At 40.1% G+C, this 23,309-nt stretch overlaps 2 protein-coding genes across 2 annotated transcripts; one reads left to right on the top strand and one right to left on the bottom strand.

The window, feature by feature from the left end:
• Positions 1-5,009: 5,009 nt before the first annotated feature.
• Positions 5,010-8,390, top strand: LOC117814925. Its single transcript, XM_034686507.1, has 2 exons — positions 5,010-5,440; positions 6,954-8,390. Exons 1-2 carry the CDS (start codon positions 5,362-5,364, stop codon positions 7,628-7,630), a joined length of 756 nt encoding a protein of 251 aa, XP_034542398.1. The 5' UTR covers positions 5,010-5,361; the 3' UTR covers positions 7,631-8,390.
• Positions 8,391-10,047: 1,657 nt separating this feature from the next.
• mpi (mannose phosphate isomerase) lies at positions 10,048-21,492 on the bottom strand. Its single transcript, XM_034686235.1, has 8 exons — positions 21,405-21,492; positions 19,749-19,876; positions 17,554-17,754; positions 17,237-17,378; positions 16,918-17,097; positions 16,282-16,455; positions 15,542-15,750; positions 10,048-14,343 (listed from the first exon to the last, which is right to left on the bottom strand). Exons 1-8 carry the CDS (start codon positions 21,418-21,420, stop codon positions 14,125-14,127), a joined length of 1,269 nt encoding a protein of 422 aa, XP_034542126.1. The 5' UTR covers positions 21,421-21,492; the 3' UTR covers positions 10,048-14,124.
• Between the last annotated feature and the right edge of the window lie 1,817 nt (positions 21,493-23,309).

The following is a 23,309-nucleotide window of genomic DNA, read 5'->3' as shown; positions in this document are numbered from 1 at the left end:
AATGATGCAGCACAATCAAACACCACTCTGATTTTCTTCTTTTGTGGATGGTATACACCATGGTGTGGAATATACCACGTTTTACCACGACTGTACCCCAGCTCTTCAGCAGGCACCTGTTCAGCATAACCACAGGAAATGATGTTGTGCATAAAGGCGGAGTAATCTGCTTGAAATATGGCATCTTTCTGGAACCTTCTTTTCAGACTCAAGGCGCGTTGTTCTGCTAGCTTGCGGTTGTCAGGCATGCACACATTTCCTTTCTTTAGAGGCAAACCAATGGTGTAGTGACCATCCACCAGCTCAACAGTGCTTTTCACCATTTCCATAAACTGGCAATCTTCTCTTGATGGACTCAGTTGCTCTTCATGGCTGCATTCAGGAAAGTCTAATTGAAACTGCTGCTTCCACAGTTCATCCAATTTCACCACAGAGATGTGGTTAACAGTAATGTTGGGTTGATCCAGTTCTGCTTCACCAGACATTGGCCCGTTAACAGTCCATCCCAACAATGTCTGAACAGCGTATGGCCCTCCATCTTCACTTGGAATCACCTTTATGGGTTCCAGGGCTCTAGGTGCATTCAAACCGATCAAAAGCTCAATGTCTGCGTCAATTTCAGGTAGGTGTACCCCTCGCAAATATGGCCATCGGACCAGATCCTGTTCCCGTGGTATGTTACTCCTGCACACAGGCATTTTCTTCTGTGTAAAGACATCTGGCAAGTCACAGTAGAGGTCACTTTCCAGGCCAGCCACCTCCAGATCTGAGACAATGCAACTTCCCACAAGCTTTTCCTGGCCCATAGTGCGTAAGAGAATTTTAGTTCCTCTTCCTGAAACATTCAGCTTATTCATCAGACGTGATGTACAAAAGGAACCAGAACTGCCTTGGTCCAAAAAGGCATAGGTTTCCACAATTTTGTGACCCTTTTTAGACTTGACCTTGACTGGCACGATGGAGAGCTTGCAGTCATGGTCACCGGCCCCAGTAAGACCACTACTTTGCACCGCCGTCAGAGAGCTGCCCACTGCTGCATTTGTATCTGACACACCTGCTTGATCTCTACCTTGGTCTTTGTTCTTTGGGTGAATATGTAGCATGCTAGGGTGACTAGCTCCACATGTTTTACATGACAGTCTCCTCTTGCAGTCCCTACTTATGTGCCCTATGCACAGACAGCCAAAGCAGACTCCATGTTCTTTCAGAAAAGTGATCTTCTCTTTATGTGCCCTCTTTCCCAATAGAGAACACACTTCCAGTGCATGTTCACCCTTGCAGTATAGGCAGGTCCTTTTCTCCAGTGGGCCTCCTTCCTTTCTCACATGGGTCTTTCCATCAACCGATGCTACTGTAGTTGCAAAACTACTTCCTTGATTTCGGGTGCGACGCTGATAGGTATCTTTGCTGCTGTCTTTAATTTGCATTGTCTTCTGAGTGTCCTGTATATTACCAAATATAGGGTCTGCTGCAATCTTTACTTGGCGCTCAATGAAACTCACAATATCAGGGAATGTAGCTCTTCTGTGACGGGTCTCTTGAATATCACAAGCTACTGACCTCCATTTGTCTCTCAGCTTATATGGCAACTTCTTGATCACTGTCAGCATGTTTGCAGGCATGTTAAGCTCAGACATGTACTGTATGTCATCCATCGCGTTGCAACATCCTCTTAAGAAGAGACCATAAGCTTGGAGAGATTTAGCATCCTCTACTTTAACCACAGGCCATGAGAGTGCTTTGTCCAAATAAGCAGAAGCAATCCTTTGCTCATTCCCAAAATGTTCTTCCAACAAAGCCTTTGCCCTTTGATATCCTCTGTCTGCAGGCATTTGTTGACAGCTTCGAACAAGCTCATGTGGATCTCCTCTTGTGTATTGTGCCAGAAAGTGCAGACAGTCTCCAACATCACTTGTCCTTTCTTCTACATTGTGCTCAAAGGCTCTTATAAAGGCGTGATAGTGAAGAGGATTTCCATCAAACACCTGGATCTCTCTTTTTGGTAAATGAGAGGTGTTATGTCGTTGCACCAGCAGAGCAGAAATGTCATTTTGCCTTGCCATTATTGATAGCAAATTGTGACTGTCATCAATAACTGGCACCTGAGCATGTTGACTGTCTGCAAACTGAGAAACTGAAACATGATTCTTTACATTAGGAGCCATCAGGTACCCGGGCGGCCTCTGCTGAGCTATTTGAGATCCAACATCAACAGTAATTTTCCTTTCATTTGCCTTTGTCTGATGAGACTTGGTTGAAATTCGACTGTCATACACTCCTTGGCCACCAGGCACAAATGAATCAACCTCAGCGTTAAGAGCAGCATGAGCCTGTCTGGCCATGTAGGATTCCATACCATCCGATTTTCTACATCTGCTGCCTTTCACACTGCTTCCTGAGACTCTTAGGACCTCCATCCTAGCCTGAGCGGCTGCTATCTCCATCTCAAGCTCAAACCTTTCTTTCTTTTTCTTTATTTCCTCTTCTTGCTGGTCCAGCTCTTGTTTATGTTTGAGTAACTTCTGACGAGTGAGAAGAGCAGCCATTTCAGCCTCCGCTCTGACACGAGAAGAGGATACAGAGGAGCTTGAAGTTCTTGAAGTTCCAGCTTTTGATCCACATTTTTTACTGCTTCCAACATTTGAGATGCTGTCATTTGGTTGAATGTCATCCTGTTCCATGTCATTCATTTTTCCAGGCAAATCCTCCTGTCCCATGTCTGGGGACATTTTATTGTCAAGATGTGGCTTATGCAGTGGCAAGTTTGGAGGATTTTCACATTCCTTGTAATTTGGTAGTCTCTCCACGTTGTCATTTGTTGCAGATCTTGAGACTGATCTCTTAGTTCCAGAGAGCCACAATTTCACATCCTCAATAAATCCTTTGCTGTATTTATTGACGCTTGCAAACCACACCTTTTGTTTATCCTTTTCCACCTCAGGTAGCATTTCCATCAGTGATCCATGCAGGGAAATTGTCTCACCATGCAATTGCGTCAAAATGTCCAGTTGAGTTTGCACCTGTGAAACATTATCATCATTCTCCATGAGCTCCTTTAAAGCAGCGATGACACCTTTTATTTTATTCACTCTGGTTTGGCGTTCCTTTTGAAGTTTTTCAATTTAAACCCAAAAGCTTTTTCGGTGAGAATGATTTTCCTTTTGACAATTTCATTGTTATCAGTTTCATTTGCATTCAAACCGAACTTCGATCCACTCACATGTGAATCAGCCTTTGATCCACTCACATGTGAACCAGCCTTTGATCCACTCATATTGACATCCAGCAAAATATGCACCACAGAAATTCAGAGAGCAAACGTCACGATTCACATCCACATCTGCATCTTCAGTCCACATTCAACTTTGTTTTGGCACAAATCTGACTCCACTTGAACAATCCAATATTGTCTCCAAGTCCACAGTCCACACTCCAACTCAGACTTGAGCATCAGCAGTAAATCCAACTTCACTCCTTTAATGTGCACAAACAAGCGATCCACTTTTTCCACAGGTTACTTCAATCTTGAGCAATTTGGCAAGAATGACATCAAACAACATCCATAGCATCCATGCGCATCCAATATGCAGTAATGATCAGCATCAACTGTGTCCAGGCAAGTATAAACTTCACAGCATGAATAAACTGAGTTCCACATACCATGGGTTGCTCCGTCACTCCATTCATATTACTCACGGTCAACATCCAAAGTGGCTGAGTGGTCCTTTGCTTTACATGCAGAAATCCAGTGAAGCATCAGAAGTGTCGAATGTAGCTGTTTTTCTGTTGACAATGTTGCATGACTATCAAAAAACTAGATTAGTCACAGAGGGGAATACAGGGATCTTGTTGACGCGCTGACTCCAAAGGGAGGAAACATGAAGCCATTACTGCAATTTGAGTGTTTTATTTGACCTACTCGATAAACATAAATTCAAACATATACTTCATGAAGGTAGGCTTGCAGAATTCGACTATGTGGTGGTAATAAGTTTAAGCGGTCAACAGAAATAGCAGCACCCTCACTCCTCTCTCCCTGCACCAGGCAAGAAAACAGATTCACAGGCAGTGCAGGTGCTATTCATTAGGCAATCAGTGACACACACACACACTCACACAGACCCACACAGACACACCCACCCACACAGACACACCCACACTCCAAGTGAAAAGTGGGAAACCTTTCCCTGCCTCTACAATGCTTCTGATTGTTTCTGAATGTATTAATGATTTTTAAAAAGGTTTGCCCTAAATGTTAAGTTCCTCAGGATAATCTCCACAGCTTTGTGGCATAAATATCCGACATAGTAGACATAAAGAGGTAAAAGTGCAAATCTTAGAGGTATGCTTTGCTAAATATGTATACCATTCACTTTTTATTACTGTTGACCTTATTATAATTACAGAGTGAAAATCAGGTATCACAGCTTTAACTCGATAGAGGAAAAGAGTGTATGTAGGATTATAGAGTAAGGGGGATCAGATTATCGCATTTGAAATGTTAGGATTCAAATCAAGGTGTAAAATATTTTTGTTACATAATTACAAATTATGTTAGGTTTAAACATTTCTTTTAATACTTCATTAAAATGTATTAAATCTTTTGATTTTCCATCTCACTAAATTTACAACTTTAATCACTGTCATCACTTTTCCTTTCATAGTCACTTACTAAACAGCACATACAGGCTACCTGCTGGTTCAGTGTTTAATCTACATTTTTATTCACTGCTGTCTCATTGCACAGTCAGTTATCTCCTTTGGGGGGCAGCAGTTTCCCTTTATTTTGTTATTTTTAAAAGAAACTGAGTCAATGGAGAGAATTTAGCTTTTTGTTTTCATTTTATTTTTTTATTAATTGCATTTATTTGATCTTTTAAGTTAATTATTTAATCATTTTTTCCCTCTAGATTAATGTAAAAAGGGATCTCTGGTCCACACTCCAGTATAGTAGGTGGCGGTAATGCGCCTTTAACGCTCGTTGCCACCTGCCATTAAACAGAACGAAGAAGAATACGTTTTTCTGCGCTTGCGCAACATTCAAAAACAATAGCGGAAGGAAAGTGTTTCTTTGGACACCCTCTGTTTGCATGAAACTTTACATTTCAATTTGCAAAAGACATAAATGTACGTTATTTTTTGTTTTATACACTTCAAGTCCATTCAGGCTCTCGTGTTCTTCCTCACGGTAGTTTGTATTTGGACAGTTTATGCTGTCTGTCTGCACAGGTGTTAAAAATGACGGCATTAACATCGACACAGCAAACAAGAGATTCCGATAAAAGTCATGAAGATAAATAAGTGGTTTGTTTAATGTTCGTTATTATCTATGAAAGTTATTTAAACTGAGGCAGTAACGTGATGCAAAACTCAGAGTCAGGCAGAGCTGAAGAGTGTGAAGAGACGCTGGTTTTCTTTGACCTGGAGACAACTGGACTAGGTAAGATCATTATTAGCACTATTTATACATGTAAATGCCCTATGGGTGTTTTAATGCTAATGGCACACATTTTATTTTTATCTAACCAATTGTCTTACTTTGGGTCCTTTAGACCAGTGGTTCTCAACTGGTCTGTCTTCGGGACCCACCATCTCCCCTTAGCGACAAGCCCAAATCAAGGAACATAGTGCAGGAAAGATAGTGCAGTTTGAACCTGAGATACAGAATATCAGATTATGCCAACACACAAAATAAACAAGTGTACTGGTAAACCCAAAACGACCAGCAAGTGGCGATGCTCGAAGAAGAAATATGCCCTTTCACACTCTATTAGCTGCATTTTTAACGTCAATCAAAAAGTGCATATTAGGGACACAAGGTTTCAAGAATATTATGCACAATCATGAAACAAATAAGTCTAACTAGTGAGAACTAGTTTCAAAGAGATTCAAAAATATGTAGTTTTGGCACAAACAAAAATTATGCTATTAAAAGAGAGAAGAGTGTTTTGTTTCCAAATGCCGCTTTAATTTTGACAGCTTCATACTTTTACTTGCCAACACCTGGGTGCACACAACACACTGAGGTTTTTGTCGTCCTTTTTTATCAATATAATAAAATCCATATTTAATGTAGTCGTAATTCATTATTTGCGTTTAGCCATGCTTATTTCCCATAGGAAAAAAAATACTTTGATCGTCTTACACTACACTGTAAAAAGCATTGTGTCACAATTTTCATTTATATATTTTTTTCCCCAGCCGAAGGCCCGCGACCCACTCAAAACGAGTTTGCGATCCACTTTTGGGTCTCGACCCACCAGTTGAGAAACACTGCTTTAGACTACACCTAGGTGTCCCGAAATAACAGATAATTTAGTTTGACTGTAGATTTAGATTACTAAAGAAAGTCATGCATGTTTTTAAAGGTAGAAACTTTAACTTTTGAAGATGTTAGTGTGTTAGTTTATTTTTTATTCATCCATCCATGCATTTATTCATTCATTCATCCATCTGTCTATGTATTTTGCCCTGCTGTAGTTAAAGATTTGGGAAGTGAATCAAATGAAACATGTATAAATGTTAAATATATTTTAAACATTAAAAAAAAGAAATGCAATGATAGACAGACAGACAGACAGACAGACAGACAGACAGACAGACAGACAGACAGACAGACAAGGTAATGTTTACAAAGAATGAAAATGATAGAAGTATCATTTAACTTTCTATCCCATCTTATTTTCCTTTAATTGTTTTACTCTCTTAATATCTCATTTACAGCCTTTATTGATTTTATTTATCTTGATTTATTTATTTATTTATTTTACTGCTTTTATCTCTTTGTATGTCTTTACCTTAGCACAAGGTACCCAACACAAAGCCATTTGATATTATCTTCCATGTCTAATGTCGGTCAGTGTTGAAGAGTCTGAAGTTTTAATGTTTGCTTCTACAAAACACTAGCATGTCTGTGAAGTAAAAGCCTGTTCTCTGCTTCTTTCTCCCTCTAGGTCAGAGCTGTGAGATTGTCCAGCTGGCTGCAGTGAGTGGAGGTCACTCACTCAACCTCTACATCATCCCACGCAGTCGAATGCAGCGAGGAGCAGCCAAAGTGACCGGCTTCAAAGTCCGCAAGCACAGACTGTACCTCCACCGCCAGCTCGTCCTCACTAACTCCCTGAGAGAGGTCCTCGTCGCCTTCATAGCTTTCCTACAAATGCTCAGACGCCCGCTCGTCATCGGCCACAACATTCGCCGCTTCGACTGCCGCCTGCTGGCTCGAGCTCTGGATGAACTTGACCTCAGAGCAGAGTTTGACTCCTCAATCTCCGGTTGTGTTGACACTCTGCCACTGGCTCGAGAGATGCTGAAGGACCGCAGCCTCCAGAGTTTCCGACAGGAGAATCTGGTCAGGGAGCTGCTAGGTGTGGACTACAAGGCCCATGATGCTTTGGAGGATGTGCGGGCGTTACAGGCTCTGTACAGTGTGCTGAAGCCCACATCAGAGTTGATCTGTAAGCACAGGTTTACTTTGGACACCATGCAGAACAAACCTGTGAAAGCCTGCAAATCTAAAGTGGCCTCTAAGCCTCCACAACAGCGCCCCCTGTGGGAGCACTTCAGACAGGCAGTGAAGCTTACAGAGAGCAAAGCAGAGGGGCATGATGGAGAACCGAATGGATCATAGAACTTTTTCTACATGACTTTTCATAACCAGATCCTTACACAGAAGACTGGAACCCTTCACAGCCGGGTCACTGGTGTTACACATGCAAACCCAGAGAGAAGAAAGTTCCATCAAATGAAAACAAAGGACAACAGTGCAAACGAGTAAATCCAGCAGCAGCTTGTGGAGCCTTTGGAGAGGGGAGGGAAGCAAACAGAAACAATGCACACAGTTCTACTTCAGTCAAATACAGCTCTTAAATGAGGCTGTGAGGGCTTACAGAGGTCTTCTACAGGCTTTGTAAATCCTGAGTCTCTAACCTGTAGACTTCAGTCTGCTAAACAATGCACTTTAATTTAATACAGACTGGTTGGAGACTTGGGTCTGTTGCTGCTGTACTTGTGGAATCTTTGTTAATAATTTGAGGGGATCTTCAGACAACTGTCTGCTGCTTCTTCACCCTTTATTAGAGAATCAACTATCAGGCAGGCTGTCTTTATCTCTGAGAAGCTTATCTCTACAAAACGACGAGGTTCAGATATCTATTTCTACAATTTCAAACAGTCCAAATATAAATATTAACCAGCAGACTTTAAGTATGTCTCCTACTTCACTTCAAGCCTGGGGGCTTGATTTTTATTCACCTCTGTGTGTTATAAAATTCAATGTAAATGTGTTATTTATCTTCTATCGTGAATTCCTTAAAATGTTTTGATCAGTCCAACAGTTTATTTTATGAAAGGAAATAAATGTGTTAATAAATAAATTAAGGTTGTCAACATTTTCTTGTTGCTTCAAGATTCTTTAAAACAGAACAGTGGCTGTTTTTTGAAACCGCCTGCTATACTAGCAGTACGTACTGATCTGGCCAAAATTCAGTATGCAGTATGTGAACAGATCAAAATCTGCAGGATGCCAAAACTCCCCGGATGTCGTACTGATTCGGGAAAACTTGTCAGTATGCATCGGACCAGTCTCCCTTGTGTACTGTTTCCCACAATGCATAGCGCTAACATTCCACTCCTTCTTTTTTCTGTTTATGACGGCGGGGGGGCACTCAGTTTTTAGGTGCTGTGAAAATTATAAAATTACATATAAACGACTTCTTAATTTTTTTAATTATAAGTGGATGCTAAAGAAGCAGTTTATCTATCAGCTTCGTCGTTGGAAATCCAGCGACGCCTGGCCCAGCATACTGCAGACCAGATCCAGCAGAACAGTCGAACTACATACTACCTTCAAATGCAGTATGCAGTACGTACTGCATACTAAATACTACATTCATAGGTAGTATGTAGCAGGTGGTTTTGAAAACAGCCACTGTCCATAACTTTTACATTTGATAGCATCAGAAAGCTCCAAAGCCAAGGAAAAAAAACAGATCTATTCATATGTTCAACCAGAAGCTGCCACTAGACAACGAAAGAGAGACTGCAAGCAGCATGAAAAGCTGGTTATAGATTACTGACCTCTGAGAAAATACAACTCTTTGATTACAGCCTCTCATATGTAATAACGTTCTTTTTTTCCTCCATGTGACATGAAACTAAATACTTTTACATATTGGATAAACCATTCATTTGAAGTTTTTGAGATGTACTACTTGTGGAGCAGACGCCTAATTCAGGAACAGAGGAAACAGTTATTTGCAGCCCAGAGCTAAATGTAATCTCCTTTTTCTTAATATTACATTATTAAATAAAATAAAACTACATTCTTTCAGATAAAACAATAAACTTTGCTTTGAAATTTGAAGATAAAATTATTCAAACAAAACCAGCTCCTACCTGCTGCCTCCTCGGTTTCAGATCGTCATCTGCACCATGGGTCTACTCTCCACCCCAGGCTGTTTAAAGTTCAGCGTTTTTGGCCTGCTTTTCTCCAGTGCGCTCTGGATGACCTGCTCCAGGTGCGCCTGATAAGACAGATCAAGTCCTTCAGGGTAGAGCTGTCAACAGCTGATTTTCTTGTTGTTTGTTGACCGATTTATATTACATATTAAATCATGTATTCATGATTTAGTTGATTTATCTAGTCATTATCTTAACATTCTATTTATTTATCTATCTATTTATCTATCCCCTCTGCATCTGCATTAGTTTTACTGAATATATACTTATTATTAGAAACATACCTAGGATATTTAGAGTTATTTTAATATATTAAAGCCTAGTTAATAAACTTTTCTACTATAATTGATTTTATTTTTACATATTGTCTTGACAAGTATCAGTAGCAATAACCTGACTTTATTTCTTTGCAGTATTTTCAAGTAATCAGGGGTTAACTCTTCTGAAAAAAACCTTGCACCTTGAAAAGTCCAGCACATGGCTTGGTGTAAAAATGTCATCAAGTGATCCTCAAACCTGCTTTCAAAAAAAATCCCTTCATGTGTTTTTGAGTGTTTTTTGTTTTGACACCAAACAATTCAGACAGTGTAGTAACAGAACCAGGCTTTATTACACCAGTTTCTACGTACACACGTTCCCTGCAGTCCCAGGCTACATTATCACCATAATCAAAAATGCTAAACCATGCCCTAAGTTTAGAAATATTCAAAGAAATGCCCCCATAAAAGTTGAATCAAACAAATATGGTAAAAACACTGTGGCCTTCAGACATGTGTGCACTTGAAGGACATGAGTTAAAAGTGACAGAAAAGTTAAATAAAGATTTGTGTGCAAAGTCCTGGACGTACAGCATTTAACACAAACTGTGACATAAAACAGGATCAGTAACGAAGGTGTGATCATTAAATAAAACTTTAACTTGACCTCTACAGGATTTTGTCACTAAATCAAAACATTTAAAGAAAGAAGTCCAAGTGTGATGACAAAAAAAACTGGATGATTTAAATGATTCCCCAAAAACGCAATAATTTTAGCTCATGACTCCCTTCTTGTGTCTGCTCATATTCTTCCATTTTAACAATCTTTACAACAACAAACATCATAAAGGTTTAGTGCATTTATATCAAGGACAAGCATATTGATCAACCATCATCACTGATACATTAATGACTAAGGAAAAAGCATCACCAGGGTTGGCTCGCCTCACTGAAGTCACTCTAAGGTGAAACCATTCAGACATATGAACTCACTGCTACGTTTGCAGAGCTACGTCATCCTCAAATATTTGATTCCAGATTACTCATGATAAAGTGAGACTCACTTCAGAATTGTTCAAGTTCAAATTCGACCCTGGGCTGAACTGGAATATCACGCTCAAGTCTGCACCAAACTGAAAGAACACAGTTACAGTATAGTGGCAACATGTCAGGAAGTGGTGACCATAAAAAGGTCTCGCTGTGAAGACGAACCACTCAGCTCGTAATGTCATAATGTACAAGTGAAGCCTTATGATACAGAGCTCCTTCAGGGGGTCGCTTCATTCACTATTAATGAATCAGTACAAACAATAAAACATGCAAAAGGTCTGAAGAAATACAGACATGTTTGTTCTTAGAATACTATAAAATTGAATGCAGCATTTCGTCACATGACCGACCGTACAAGACGTGGATTTTCCAGCTTGGTTTGCAACAAGCAGCAGTAGTGCTTTTCAGTAGAGATGTTCTGATACCATTGTTCAATGTGAGAGCTTGATCCTGATACTTAACCTAACCTAGACTGGCTGAGACTAACGGCCAAATGCCACTAGATCCGTGTCCGGTCCGTCTCCGATCCCGACCGGACATGGATCTGATAGGTTTCTATTCTAGTCAATGTGTTAACTTCCACTGGATCCGTTCTTTTGCATTCTGGCAGGTCGGAACGCAACGGATCAGATACACTAGACTTCTATTTTTGCCGGCACAACACATTAATCTGCACAGAGCAGACAGAGCGGGACAGGACGTCAGGCACCAAAACAAAATTAAAACATCTGGTTAGTTCTCAGAATAAAACAAGATCGTTTTTAACTTTACTATGACAACAAAATGTCATTTTGAGTGGAGCCAGGCCTGGGGTCAACAGGTCTGAGGTTTTCAGCGTCCAATAAAGACAACATGGATGAGGAGAGGAGGAGGAGAATCCTTGATTCAGTAACTACGAGAGAGCATGGAGCCAGACCGGACACGGATTTTGTGTAAGAAATCTCCTTTACCATACAATAAAGATAAGTATATCATTATTACTGGTAAACAGCTGTTAACCACTACCCCTAAGTGTATGTTATAACATTGCTATAACTGATTTATGACCTGGCCCAGTTCCCATTAGAAATCCAAGCTGAACACCTGTAAACAAGCTATTATCTTATATGCCAAACACAACCTCAAAGTGTGTGCTGACATTCTATTGTGATTGGTGACTCTTTGCTAGTCTTGACTGTCCGCTTAATAGCAAGGCACCATTGTTGATTTTGAAGTTACCATCATAAATGACCGCAAGTCCGTTCTTTATTACTTGCTTTAAAACACAAGCAGCTACCTCCAGTTGTGTTGTGTTGTCGCTGCATAGGTTTCATTTTTTGAGAAGAAGAAACGTCATTGATCCCCTCTGTTGGGGATGAATGAAGGTATCAGATCTGTGCCTTGACGTTCTCTGCCCTCTCAGGATCATTTCTTCTATCGGTATTGGCATCGGAACAACTCTAACTTTCAGTCGTATGGAAGTTGGAGTTACATTTCCTGATTCTTATGAAGTCGTGCTGGGTGGGATGGAGACATAGGCCTTCATTTGCCTGTTCCCACTCCATGTTTTTATGATTTCTAAGACTGATCACTACTTTGAGGAGAAGTTTCCAGATTGTAAACATGCGCTGGTAACAGTTTAAAGCAGTAATACATGCAGGGGGTCGAGATGGAGGACCCTCTCAGGTATTACTGCTCTGAATCAAACATGCACAGGCATCTCAGCATTACACTATATACTGTACCCTCAACTGTGAACACTACGGATGTGTTTTCCCAGAGGCGGATTTTGTATTTGTTCAAGCTAAACTTAAATGATTAAACAGGTAGCTTTACCTTAGAGTAAGACAAACTGCTGGCTCACTTAACATGCTCAGTGGTGCTGTGGTTGTATAAAGTGAGTGGTGGTGAACTGCACCAGTGTAAACATATCCCCCACCCTGCTGCAGTGCAGTTTGAATAAATCACTGTTGGTGTGTGTTTTTGTTAGCGTTTAAAACCTGAAGGTATGGATGTAGAGCTGGAAGTGTATTAGGAATTTAAAAGGGGAAACAGCTGGGAACACTGAAGAGCAACCATTACAGAAATGCAGAATAAATTGAGCTCTGACCATATTTTTAAGTCAGTTAGCTATTATTCTCCAAGCTTTTAGTGATATCAAACTGTCTTCATAGGGAGAAGATTGCTCCAGAATAAGGTTGTTTTTATTTAACCCTATTTAATCCTTTGCAAAAATGTCCCCAAAAGCAAATGTTACTATATTAAAACACCTGATTGGCTTCTCTAGAGCAAGATCATATTTTATGGTCTTCAAAAGAAGATGTTTTTCGCCCAGGTTTGTATTTCCTATGTTATTCCAAGGTAAGAAATACTACTTTATGCAACATTTCATCAGCGCTTGTATTGTTTAAGGAAACTGTCACACTTCCATGTTGATGGAACCATAACGACTCTGTTTTATTGAGTCTGTGTTCTCCTTTTCTTTGCTGGCATGGTTTAGTCACACATCTTTGAAGGAGAGAAATTCATTGAACCAGATATTTAAACGGTGTATTCAGACTGATTGGTGAGTCACAGCCTTACCCAGTGTCTCTGTACACCAGACAGGTACAGCAGATAGCTACCGCAATTTTAAACAATGACTCCCACCCTCTGAACAACAAGTTTCATCTTCTTCCCTCCGGACGAAGGTATTCAGTCCCAAGGTGCAGATCAAATCCAGCAGATCCTGCTGCAACAACCAAGCTGAACAAGATGTTGTATGTATGTCTAATTATATGATCTTTTTCTCTCTCCTTTAAATTATGGGTGGTGGAACCAGAGTAATTTTATATCATGTTTTTGTGTTTTGATAGTTTGTCAATTCCTACTGTCAATGTCAAACTGGATGTTATCATCATCTTGCAACAAAACAAATCAACCTACCGGTATAAATAAAGTAACCTAACATTATAAATGTGTTCTTAACTGTATGTTGCTGCTGTTCAGTGTTGTAGCAATATTTTACCCTTATTTCTTAGTACATGTCCAGCACCTGTAAATTGTTTCGGATGTGCATATCCTCCGCATGGTTTCTACAAGATATTAACGTAGTACTACAGTTATAAAAGTTAAAACCAGTTAAAATCCAGCAGTATTGAATAACTGCTTAAGAAACACTAACGGAGGCAGTATTTACTGAGTTTGGGTTAGGGGGAGCAGTGGGCACAGACGGGCATCCACACTGTGTCTTAGTCCTCCTCTGGTGTACTACCTCCCTGAAAGTGCAGAGACTCACCTTCAGGATCAACTCTTGAACACAAGTCAACCTTACTGAGTGACACCAGAGGAAGACAGACACAGGCGGTTTGAGCTCTCACACTCACTCACAGACTCGCAGCTACAGAAGGCAGCAGGCCCTGAACATGTTCATCCCTGACTGGGAGGTGATGTGCAGGGAGACGCCCTCATTGGCTGACACAAACAGGACAGTGCCGCGTCTCAGGGTGACATCAGAGAGGGCGGCGGCAGAGGTCGCTGTGGCGTCACCTTCGATGACCAGGAGGATGCTGGCGCTGTCGACGGGAGCGACGGTGTACTGCTTCACTGAGGCTGGGACCTGAGGGACGGATGAAACAGCACATGGTGAGACTGTCTAGCTGGGACCTTGTGTATATTGTGACTGTACTACACACTTTGATGTTGGTCCTAAAAGCACAAGTCTGTTTACTGTGTCAGATAAGGCCAGGTTCATGTAGAGTTTAAAATCCATTTAGACTGTGATTTAATAACAAAGGAAGCTTTTGAGTCATATTTAATTTTTTGTTAATTCTCATGTACATCTGTCCCAAGAAACATCTCCTGTGAGACATTATACAACAGCAAAAGGATCGAGGAGGTTGATGCATGTGGGCAGCCGTCACATTTTAAGTTGAGGCTGATTTGTCTGCACATTAACCCTCCTATTATCCTCGGGGTCAATTGGACCCCATTCAATGTTTAACATCTCTAAATTAATGACTGACATCATTTTTTTGGGTTTTCCTAATTTAATGGGGACAACTGGGAAACCATAAAATTAAAATGCTGATATGTTCCAATTTCCTGTAAAAAACAAAAGAAGCATCTGTGTTCCTTGGGGTCAATTTGACCCAAGGCTGTTTTAGCTGTATATAACATTAGAAATATCAACATTTTACACATTTGTTTTGGTTGTTTTGGATGATATTGAGGTCACTATAACCAAGGACACTTCTGCATGTGACTGCAGGAGCTGGGATCGAACTGCCAACCTTTAGATTGAGATATAATATTTCCAGCCACCATGTCTCTAAAGACATTCAATGATGTGTCCTGTGTCATATGTTTTGATAACATAGAAACAAGGCAGGGCCGACGAGAGCATGACAAACTTGCAGCAGTTTCATGTTCTGTTTTACAAAAAAAGTCCTTCTAAATGCTTTAAATTGTGATTATGCTTGAAACATATTTTATTTAAAGGGCTATTCAAGTAGTCAACAAAGAAACATAAAGTACCTGACACATAAACCTCGGTAACAATCAGTTTCTGGAGGTTTAAATTGCTGGGGTCAAATTGACTCCAAGGATAAAATATGTCAGTAAATTTTAGGGTAACGGGAGGGTTAAAACTCTACATCTTTATCGTCAAGTCATACTAAACCCTAATGGTTTAAATGTTTATTTTCTATTTTGAGTACCAAAGTGACACCCCAGGGGATTTTCTAAATCATTCCATAGCTGGATCTCATTTAAAAATTGCTGGTTTCATCGTGCAGCAACTAGTAGAAGTTTCCTACCTGTATCCTCATGACAGTGAAGTCTGGCACTGGGGGGTCGTACAGGGTCACACAGGGATCTGAGGCATCTTGAACACACGGGAAGATTTTGGAGCTGGCTGAAGCCGGGCTGTAGTTCAGCATCTCACAGAGTGTGTTCACATCAATGTATTTAGGAGTCAGGCCAGCTCTCACCGTGTTGTCTGAGCAGGCCATGCACTCGATACAGTCTAGACAGAAAAGAAAAGCACATGTGATGATGACTCCTTATCAAATATAAAAAATCAATCCTCTGGCACTACAATGTAAGATCAGTCAGCCTTAGATGTTAAATGCATCAAGGGATCAAATTTTCTCCACCACTTTCATCTTTTACTTTAAGTGGGGGATTTCCAAAAATGTATTTAACGACAGGTGTGTGAACTAACATCTAAAAGCTTCTCTACAATACAGGAGAACATACTGCAGATTAGTCAGACACACTTAACAATTGTACTTATTCTATTTTTGGGCATTTTCGCCTTTAATAGATAGGACGGCTGAAGAGAGACAGGAAATGTGGGGAGTAGAGAGTGGGGGAGGACATGCAGCAAATGGTCGAGGCTGGAACCTGTGACCTCTGCAACGAGGGTTAAAGCCTCTGTATATGGGGTGCATGCTTAGACCGCTAGGCCAACGGCGCCCCACTTATTATTTTTTCAATCCGGATAAGATCTAGAGTGATTTATGTTTCATAAATACCAATCAAATTATTATCTGACCTCCATGAATGTATGCATGTGGCTCATTGGCTCCAAGGAACATGGCCTGTCCTGGATCCAGCACCATGTAGTTGAGGAAGTAGATGGAGAAGCAGCCGATGTCTCCAGGGTACTGGGAGTGGAGGCGTAGTAACAGGTCCCCGTTACTGGTTGATGTGTCTTTCCCTGCTGCACCTGTGAGGGTCATTAACATCCAAGATCAACCACCATCCATAAATCTGTTACTGCTTTTGAAATGTGTTCATATATCCATGTGTCATTGAGCAGCTATCTTTGTCCTCTTTTGAACTATTTTTAGCTAAATTTGTACTTTCAAAGTTCCACAAGTTGGTGGAGGATTTTTTTTCAACTGGTCGATATCTCAACACTTGCGTCATTGACCAAACTGTTGACTATGATGTAATTGCAGATTGTGTCCACATATTGAGCAATCATCTCATGGTGTATCAGACTATAGGCTGAAGTAGAACATGCAGCAAAGAAAAACACAGAATTAAAGGCTTCTCTTCTGCATAGATTTATTTTTTTACTCTCACTGCTGAATGGCTGTTCCTCCTGCAAATCAACTGAACTAGCTCCATAAAGCAGATATTAGAAATCTAGCTCATTAGTGACACCCCTCAGCCCCCTCCTCACCCTCTTCAGTGACTCTCTTGACCAACATGTTGAGCTGATCTACGAACACCTTCTTCTCACAGTTCATCATCCTGGTGAAGCACTTCTTCAGCACCTGGCCCGTCTGAACTGCATCTCCCATGCAGCCTCGCAGCTCCTCTGCTGCATCAAGGCCCACCAGAGCGCGGAACTCTGGGACGGCTAATGGACGAACATGGACACAAACACAAGGTATGAATTGACTTGATGAACATTTGTCCTCTGAAGTACACTACTTAATATAAATTATAGAATATGTAAGGGTTTCACGCTAAACAGATATGTATGATTTGACTCTTACATTTAAGGAATCCCAGGATCTCCTCCACTGGTCTGAAACCACACAGGCCCTGGAAGCGGGTCAGAGCAATGGCCATCTCTGGCTTGTGGTTGTTGTCTGGATAGTGCTCCGGAAACTGAGCATGGAGATGAGCAGCTAACTCCTGACCAAACCATAATGAGAGAGGAGGAAGAGGGGTTAACAAGGGTGAGCATGTAGACAGACATGAATCTGTTTTATGCATTAACAGAACCAACGCTATAAATCATTTCCCATGTTCTGAATAATGAGTCATTTTGTGCAGAACTTGAACAGTGTGTGGGTGTGTTTATACGTACTCTGTTGGGGTGGGCCTGTATGGACAGGGCTGTATTGACAGAGAGGACTTTGAAGAGGAAGGGCAGCTGACCATGGAAGGTGTCTTTGACCTTGGAGCCCAGGCAGGCAGGGAAGTGGGCGATCCACTGGCCCAGCGTGGTCTGTGCAATCCTGTTGTCTTTAATCTGGGCATCGCCTTTTGGGTGGGCACCCATCCACAGCTAGGAAACACAGCAGAGATGACTATGAATTACCATTGCTGCATATTAAGTAAGGCTGCAGAGTTACATCTGTGGCTGGAAGTTGATAAGTCAAACCCATAGACTGGATGAATAATGGACGTAGCATCCATGACATCCCCATCTGTTACTGAAGCGCTGTTTTGAAGCCAATCGTCTGCGGCAGCCATATTGGAAATGCTGAACTCAACCTAACTTCTGTGGAGCTAGTGTGAGGTAAAGAGGCAGGATTTGAGCCTCCTCGCCAACAGCTACAGTGTTCCCACCTGTCAGTCAAGTCAGTCATTTACCCTTAATGGGTAAAACTTGTAATCTTAATATCTTCTGAACCATCATGTTATAAAAAATTCACCCCGTACAGTGTGTGACGATAGAGAAATTAGCTCTTCAGACTGAAGCTGTTGTTTGAACCAGGCTGTAAACATGTTTATTAATGCTGCAAATATTGTCTTTTTCCAATTGGTGTGTGTGTGGTTTCCTGTGTTTCTGCAGCTAGCCTCAAGTGGATGCTCAAAGAACTGCAGTTTCTAACACTTCCACATGGGCTTCATATTTTGAGACCGAAGGTTGCTGCTTGGTCAAACCCCCCTTTTAACTAGAATTAAATGTGGGTTGCTTAAAGAGCTAATGACGAGTTCTGCAGCCTGACTAGAAATAGAATTACTTCAAGAATAAAAAAGTAGGCATCACAGGTTCTTGCTTATTCCTTTTATTCTCTGTTAGCAAAGGGTCTGGTGTCAGACATTTACATTTAATCAATTGATCAAATCCTTTAATCTAAAGTGGTTTATTCTCAGTGAGAGGGGAGGAATCCCAACCACCTTATTCAGTAAATCAGTCTGGATAAGAGGGTTACTCTAATGCCCCAGAAGTAAATGCAGGATTTTGTCTCTCAAGGGCACACACTTGTTGGTGGAAAAACACTAAGGGTGGCAGCACAGCTTAAACGGTGTGACGACTAACCTTTTTGATACAGGCTGGTTTCTCAGTCATCCTGATGCCAGAGTAGTGTTAAAATAACATACATTAACTGATTTTCTGATCTATTTTATCAACATATTGCAGCTTCCTAAGTAAGTAAGCCAAATGATGCACATTTACATGTTTTACTTGGTATTACTGTAAGATTATGTCTCACTAATGATAACAACAAATCAAGCTGAACCATGAAGTTATTTGCTGTAATGTGATTTTGCATCCATACCACAATTCAAAGATAACTAAGTAAAGCTCACATGAACAACCATGACATGTGACATTAATGTGGCTGGCCATATGTGAAAATGTCACCACTGCCATAAGTGGAACTGATGACCTTCATGACAAACCCTGCAGACCTGCTGTGGCTAAATAAGGAAAGACTTGTAAAGGCATGAAGAGAACAAGGCTCTCTGCCAAGACACTGAGGAACAACACCACTTTTATGTCCTAGATAATCTAAAAATATGGGAGGGATGATGCATCTTTGTACTGTAGAGCAATGTTTCTAGATCTCCGAGTTCCTACAAGAATTAGAGTGACTACCTGGAGAAAACTGCAAAATAAGAGTAGTTATCTGTACTGGTTTTAGTTGTCTTTCCTGTGATATATGAGGAAACGATGTTGATACCAATTATTCTATTATATATGTGTACTATTATCTCTATTACAGTGGCCTGGAACTGCTGTTCACAATACAATGACAAGCCATCTGTGGTCCAACTTTGACTAAACTTGGAAATGTTATGTGTCTCTGTTGTGCAGTTCATCTTAATAAAGTAGTACATCCATAACAAGCTGCTAAAGCTGATGTAGTCTTTCTGACTTTTCAATTGAATGCTTACATTGATCTTGGGGAGTGTCTTTTTTGTTGTTGACATTTTCAAATATCTACACTACACCCCACCTGAGAGCGGTGCAGTGTCAAAATTTACCTCAGGGACTAATCTGTGATTCTGTGATTTGAATCATCAGTACCTTCCAAGTGATGACTTTACCTCGGCATAGGGCTTGCCGTCCTCTACCACAGCGAGTGGATCTCCACCAATGACCAGTTTGGCCACTTCGCTGTTCTGCCCCACCTTCCCCCAGGCATAGTTTTGCACGGCACAAGTAAGGGGAAACACTGTGGAGAAATAATGAAGAGTTTAAATTATAAAGGAAAAAAGTGATTATGAAACGTATATGTTTCTAGGGCCTCCTTTACCTTTAAACTGTTATCAAAACAGATTAAAGCTGATCTAGGTCCCTTTGTTATCCTTCCTACAGGTGGGAACAATGTCTGGATATGTGTGCTTAGGGTCCTGTATTAGCCAGGACATCCCGTACATTGGGCTAAATTGGTTTGTTTCATACCTAGACCTCAATTGGCCCGTATATTGACTATTCACTCTTGTAAATACAGCAGACTGCAGATAAAACAGCAGTGGCAGATCATGTGCCAATCACACCGCCTGTCATCCAATCACAGGCCCACTCACACACATCAGTTGTATACAGCGCAAATGCGCCAAGTCCTGCAAAAAAAAAAGTGAGGAGAGGATTTTCTCTCTGATGGCCATTAAATGGTCAGACTCAAGAAACAGATGCAGCACAGAGCTGATCAAAAATGAACTTAAAATATCTGTAAACTGTGACTTGTCATGTAAGGACTTCTCTCTGGCTGTGCAAAAGGACAAAAGACTGCTTGAGTCTGTCAAGTGCAGCAAAAAGTATCCATGGAAAAAGTACATTTAGTAAGTCATACTCCTGTTTTGCATTTCATTTTTCTTTTGTCTGTTTTTTGATGTAAAGAGCCAAATTGTGGTTTCTTAGAGGTTTGTTCACATGAGGTTACATAATGATACAGTAAGGATTAAAGGGAATATACACACTTTCTGCATTTCCAGTTAAATCAGAATATTAATACACTGAATTGACATATCATGCCCACACTACCATGGCCCCATGCACCTGTCCCTTATGTAGTAGTGAGAAAGTTGGCAACCCTATGTGTGCTTGACATTGTTTTTATCTGTACATGTTCCATGATCAAAATGTGACCCAACAATATGAGAAAAATCAGAAGCACTGCATGCTGTTAAAACAATAACAAACTAATATGTTCACTAGATGACCAGCCTCTAAGATCGATAAGGTGTGGCGTGTTTAAAGGGAAAACAATGAAAGCGCCTTGCCTGAATATTTATTAAACAGTAATACGAGGGGAGCATACTCCGCTGGGGATACAGTTTTTGGCAGAACACCGGCCAGCTGACGATGCAACGACCATTGACAGAAACGCACACAGTAAGCAGGTTTACATCCACGAGGGGCTGAGCCAGGTTTGGATAAAATGTCGCTACACTTAGCGTATTGCTGTACACATCCTTAATGCTGTTCATGAAAGCCGAGCTGTATGGTATTTCACTGTGCTGCTAAGCGTTAATCGTGCTGCTTTGAAACCCTATCCTCTTCCCACTGTAACAAACAAAACGCCGGCTGAAATAAACGAGAGGGATGAGCGACAGCGCTTTTTGTTCAGTCCTTTCTTTCCTAAAACACGTTTCAGGTATCATGACATGTAAGGAAACCGCTGCAGCACTTGCTAGCTTCTTATTTATTGTTGTAAGAGATGATTTGAATCAGTTAAAGGAGGAGAAAATCTCACTCACCTCTCACTTCCTCCATGGCTGCAACGTCGACTGTCAGACCTTTGGTGACGTCACGACTCGACCAACCGGCTTCCTAGTTGTTTTTTTTCTGTTTTCAGCTGAAAATATCTTAAATATTATAATTATAACATGGACATACGGAAGATACGAAAGAGGATTAGGGCCACTGAAAAAAATAAAAATAAAAGGTCAAAAAATATTTTTTTAATTATTATTAATTCTGACTTTAATCTCAGACTTCTGACTTTATTCTCAGAATTCTGACTTTTTTCTCAGAATAATAATAAAAAAAAAAAAATGGACCTTTTTTTTTTTTTTTCAGTGGCCCTAATCCTCTTCCGTATCTTCCGTATGGACAAGATGAAAAGATGAACATAGGCTTGTTATTATTATTATTATTATTATTATTATTATTATTATTATTATTATCATTATCATTATCATTATTATTATAAAATTATCCCTCATGAACAATCAAACTGTAAATCACTAAAGACTCCTGTGATATTTCACATACATGTGCAATACTTTGATTTCCGGTGCAATACCTCATAACCATGTGCAATATTGTAAATTATTCCATAACATATTAATCTACTACATGTGCACTGTCTTTAAAAGTACTTCTTTACCTTTCTTTGTATAGATAGTCTTTTTATATTTATTTAGAATTTTTGGATTTGTGTTTGTGTTTTTATATATTTATTGCCCCTACTGTCTTGTTGTATTCTTACTGTCTTGTTGTTAAGTACCAGTGTTCCATTCACCACATCAAATTCCTTGTGTGTGCAAGCTCACTTGGCAATGAAGCTTTCTTGAATCTTGAATTATCATTTTTAATTATTCCATAATAACTAATTTCCTTGTGATTTCATTAAAATGAATGAAATTTCTTTTTAACGGTACGGAAGCCCAGAGTAGAACTGCATCCATACATTTTATTCACCCTGTTTCCCCGTGATAAAACTATAACCCTTACATCTAGGTCCAATAGGTTCAACAACTTCACAGTTCTGGTGTAAGCTTTAGTCTCTGTTGAAACGCAATTGATAACTTTCATCAATAATTTTCACATGTAAAATCATCTACATATTGTCAAAGTAATCAGCTCACAGACCTCCACACTTAAGCAAACTGATTGGCAATAGGTAGACTTTTCTGCAAACTGATATTTTTATCCTGAACTTAACCCTATTAAGAAGTAAACCACCTTTGCAGTCAACCTTCACACCTCTTCGAAACCCATCGATAACCCTGAGGTTACCTTGATACCTGCAAATCCTGCTTCATAGTATACCCCCCTGTTATAACATTGAGACCAGCTTTGTTTTCACAGGATAATTAGAAAAGTTAATGAAGATCTCAAAACAAACACACAAACTAACAAACAAACAAACAAACAAACAAAATAGTTAACTAAAAATAACTTGTCATTATAGGATAACAAAATACATAAAATGTATAGTTGTATACTATGTATGCTTAGTGCTTCTGTAAAACCATATTGATCCCTGCTGTTGTGTTGTTTTTACTAAAGACAAGCCAGCCATGAGAATATTTTTTGTTACAGCTCCAGTGTTGCCCCTCTAAAGTGTATTTTTCAAAGACCCATACTCTTCTTGTTAAATGCTCTCATCTTATATATGACTTATATGACTTTTAAATATTGTAGACTTAAAAAAAACCATTTCGGAATATATAACACATGGGTTCATGGGCTAATAGTTATTTTAATAATGGTTAAACTTCCCTTTACATGTGATTTAAGGTCTCTGTAATGTAGTCATTTTTTGAATAGACAAACAAGGATTAATGTGAAAGTTTAACTTATTTCCTTATTGAATGCCAGTTTTTGGTGTTAACCTCCTTCGAAATGTGCAGGACTCTGTCACGGACATTTTATGA

Source organism: Notolabrus celidotus, chromosome 6, assembly GCF_009762535.1.
Source record: "Notolabrus celidotus isolate fNotCel1 chromosome 6, fNotCel1.pri, whole genome shotgun sequence".
Taxonomy (NCBI): domain Eukaryota; kingdom Metazoa; phylum Chordata; class Actinopteri; order Labriformes; family Labridae; genus Notolabrus; species Notolabrus celidotus.
The sequence above is the reverse complement of the archived record's forward strand: the minus strand, read 5'-3'. Positions and strand labels throughout refer to the sequence as shown.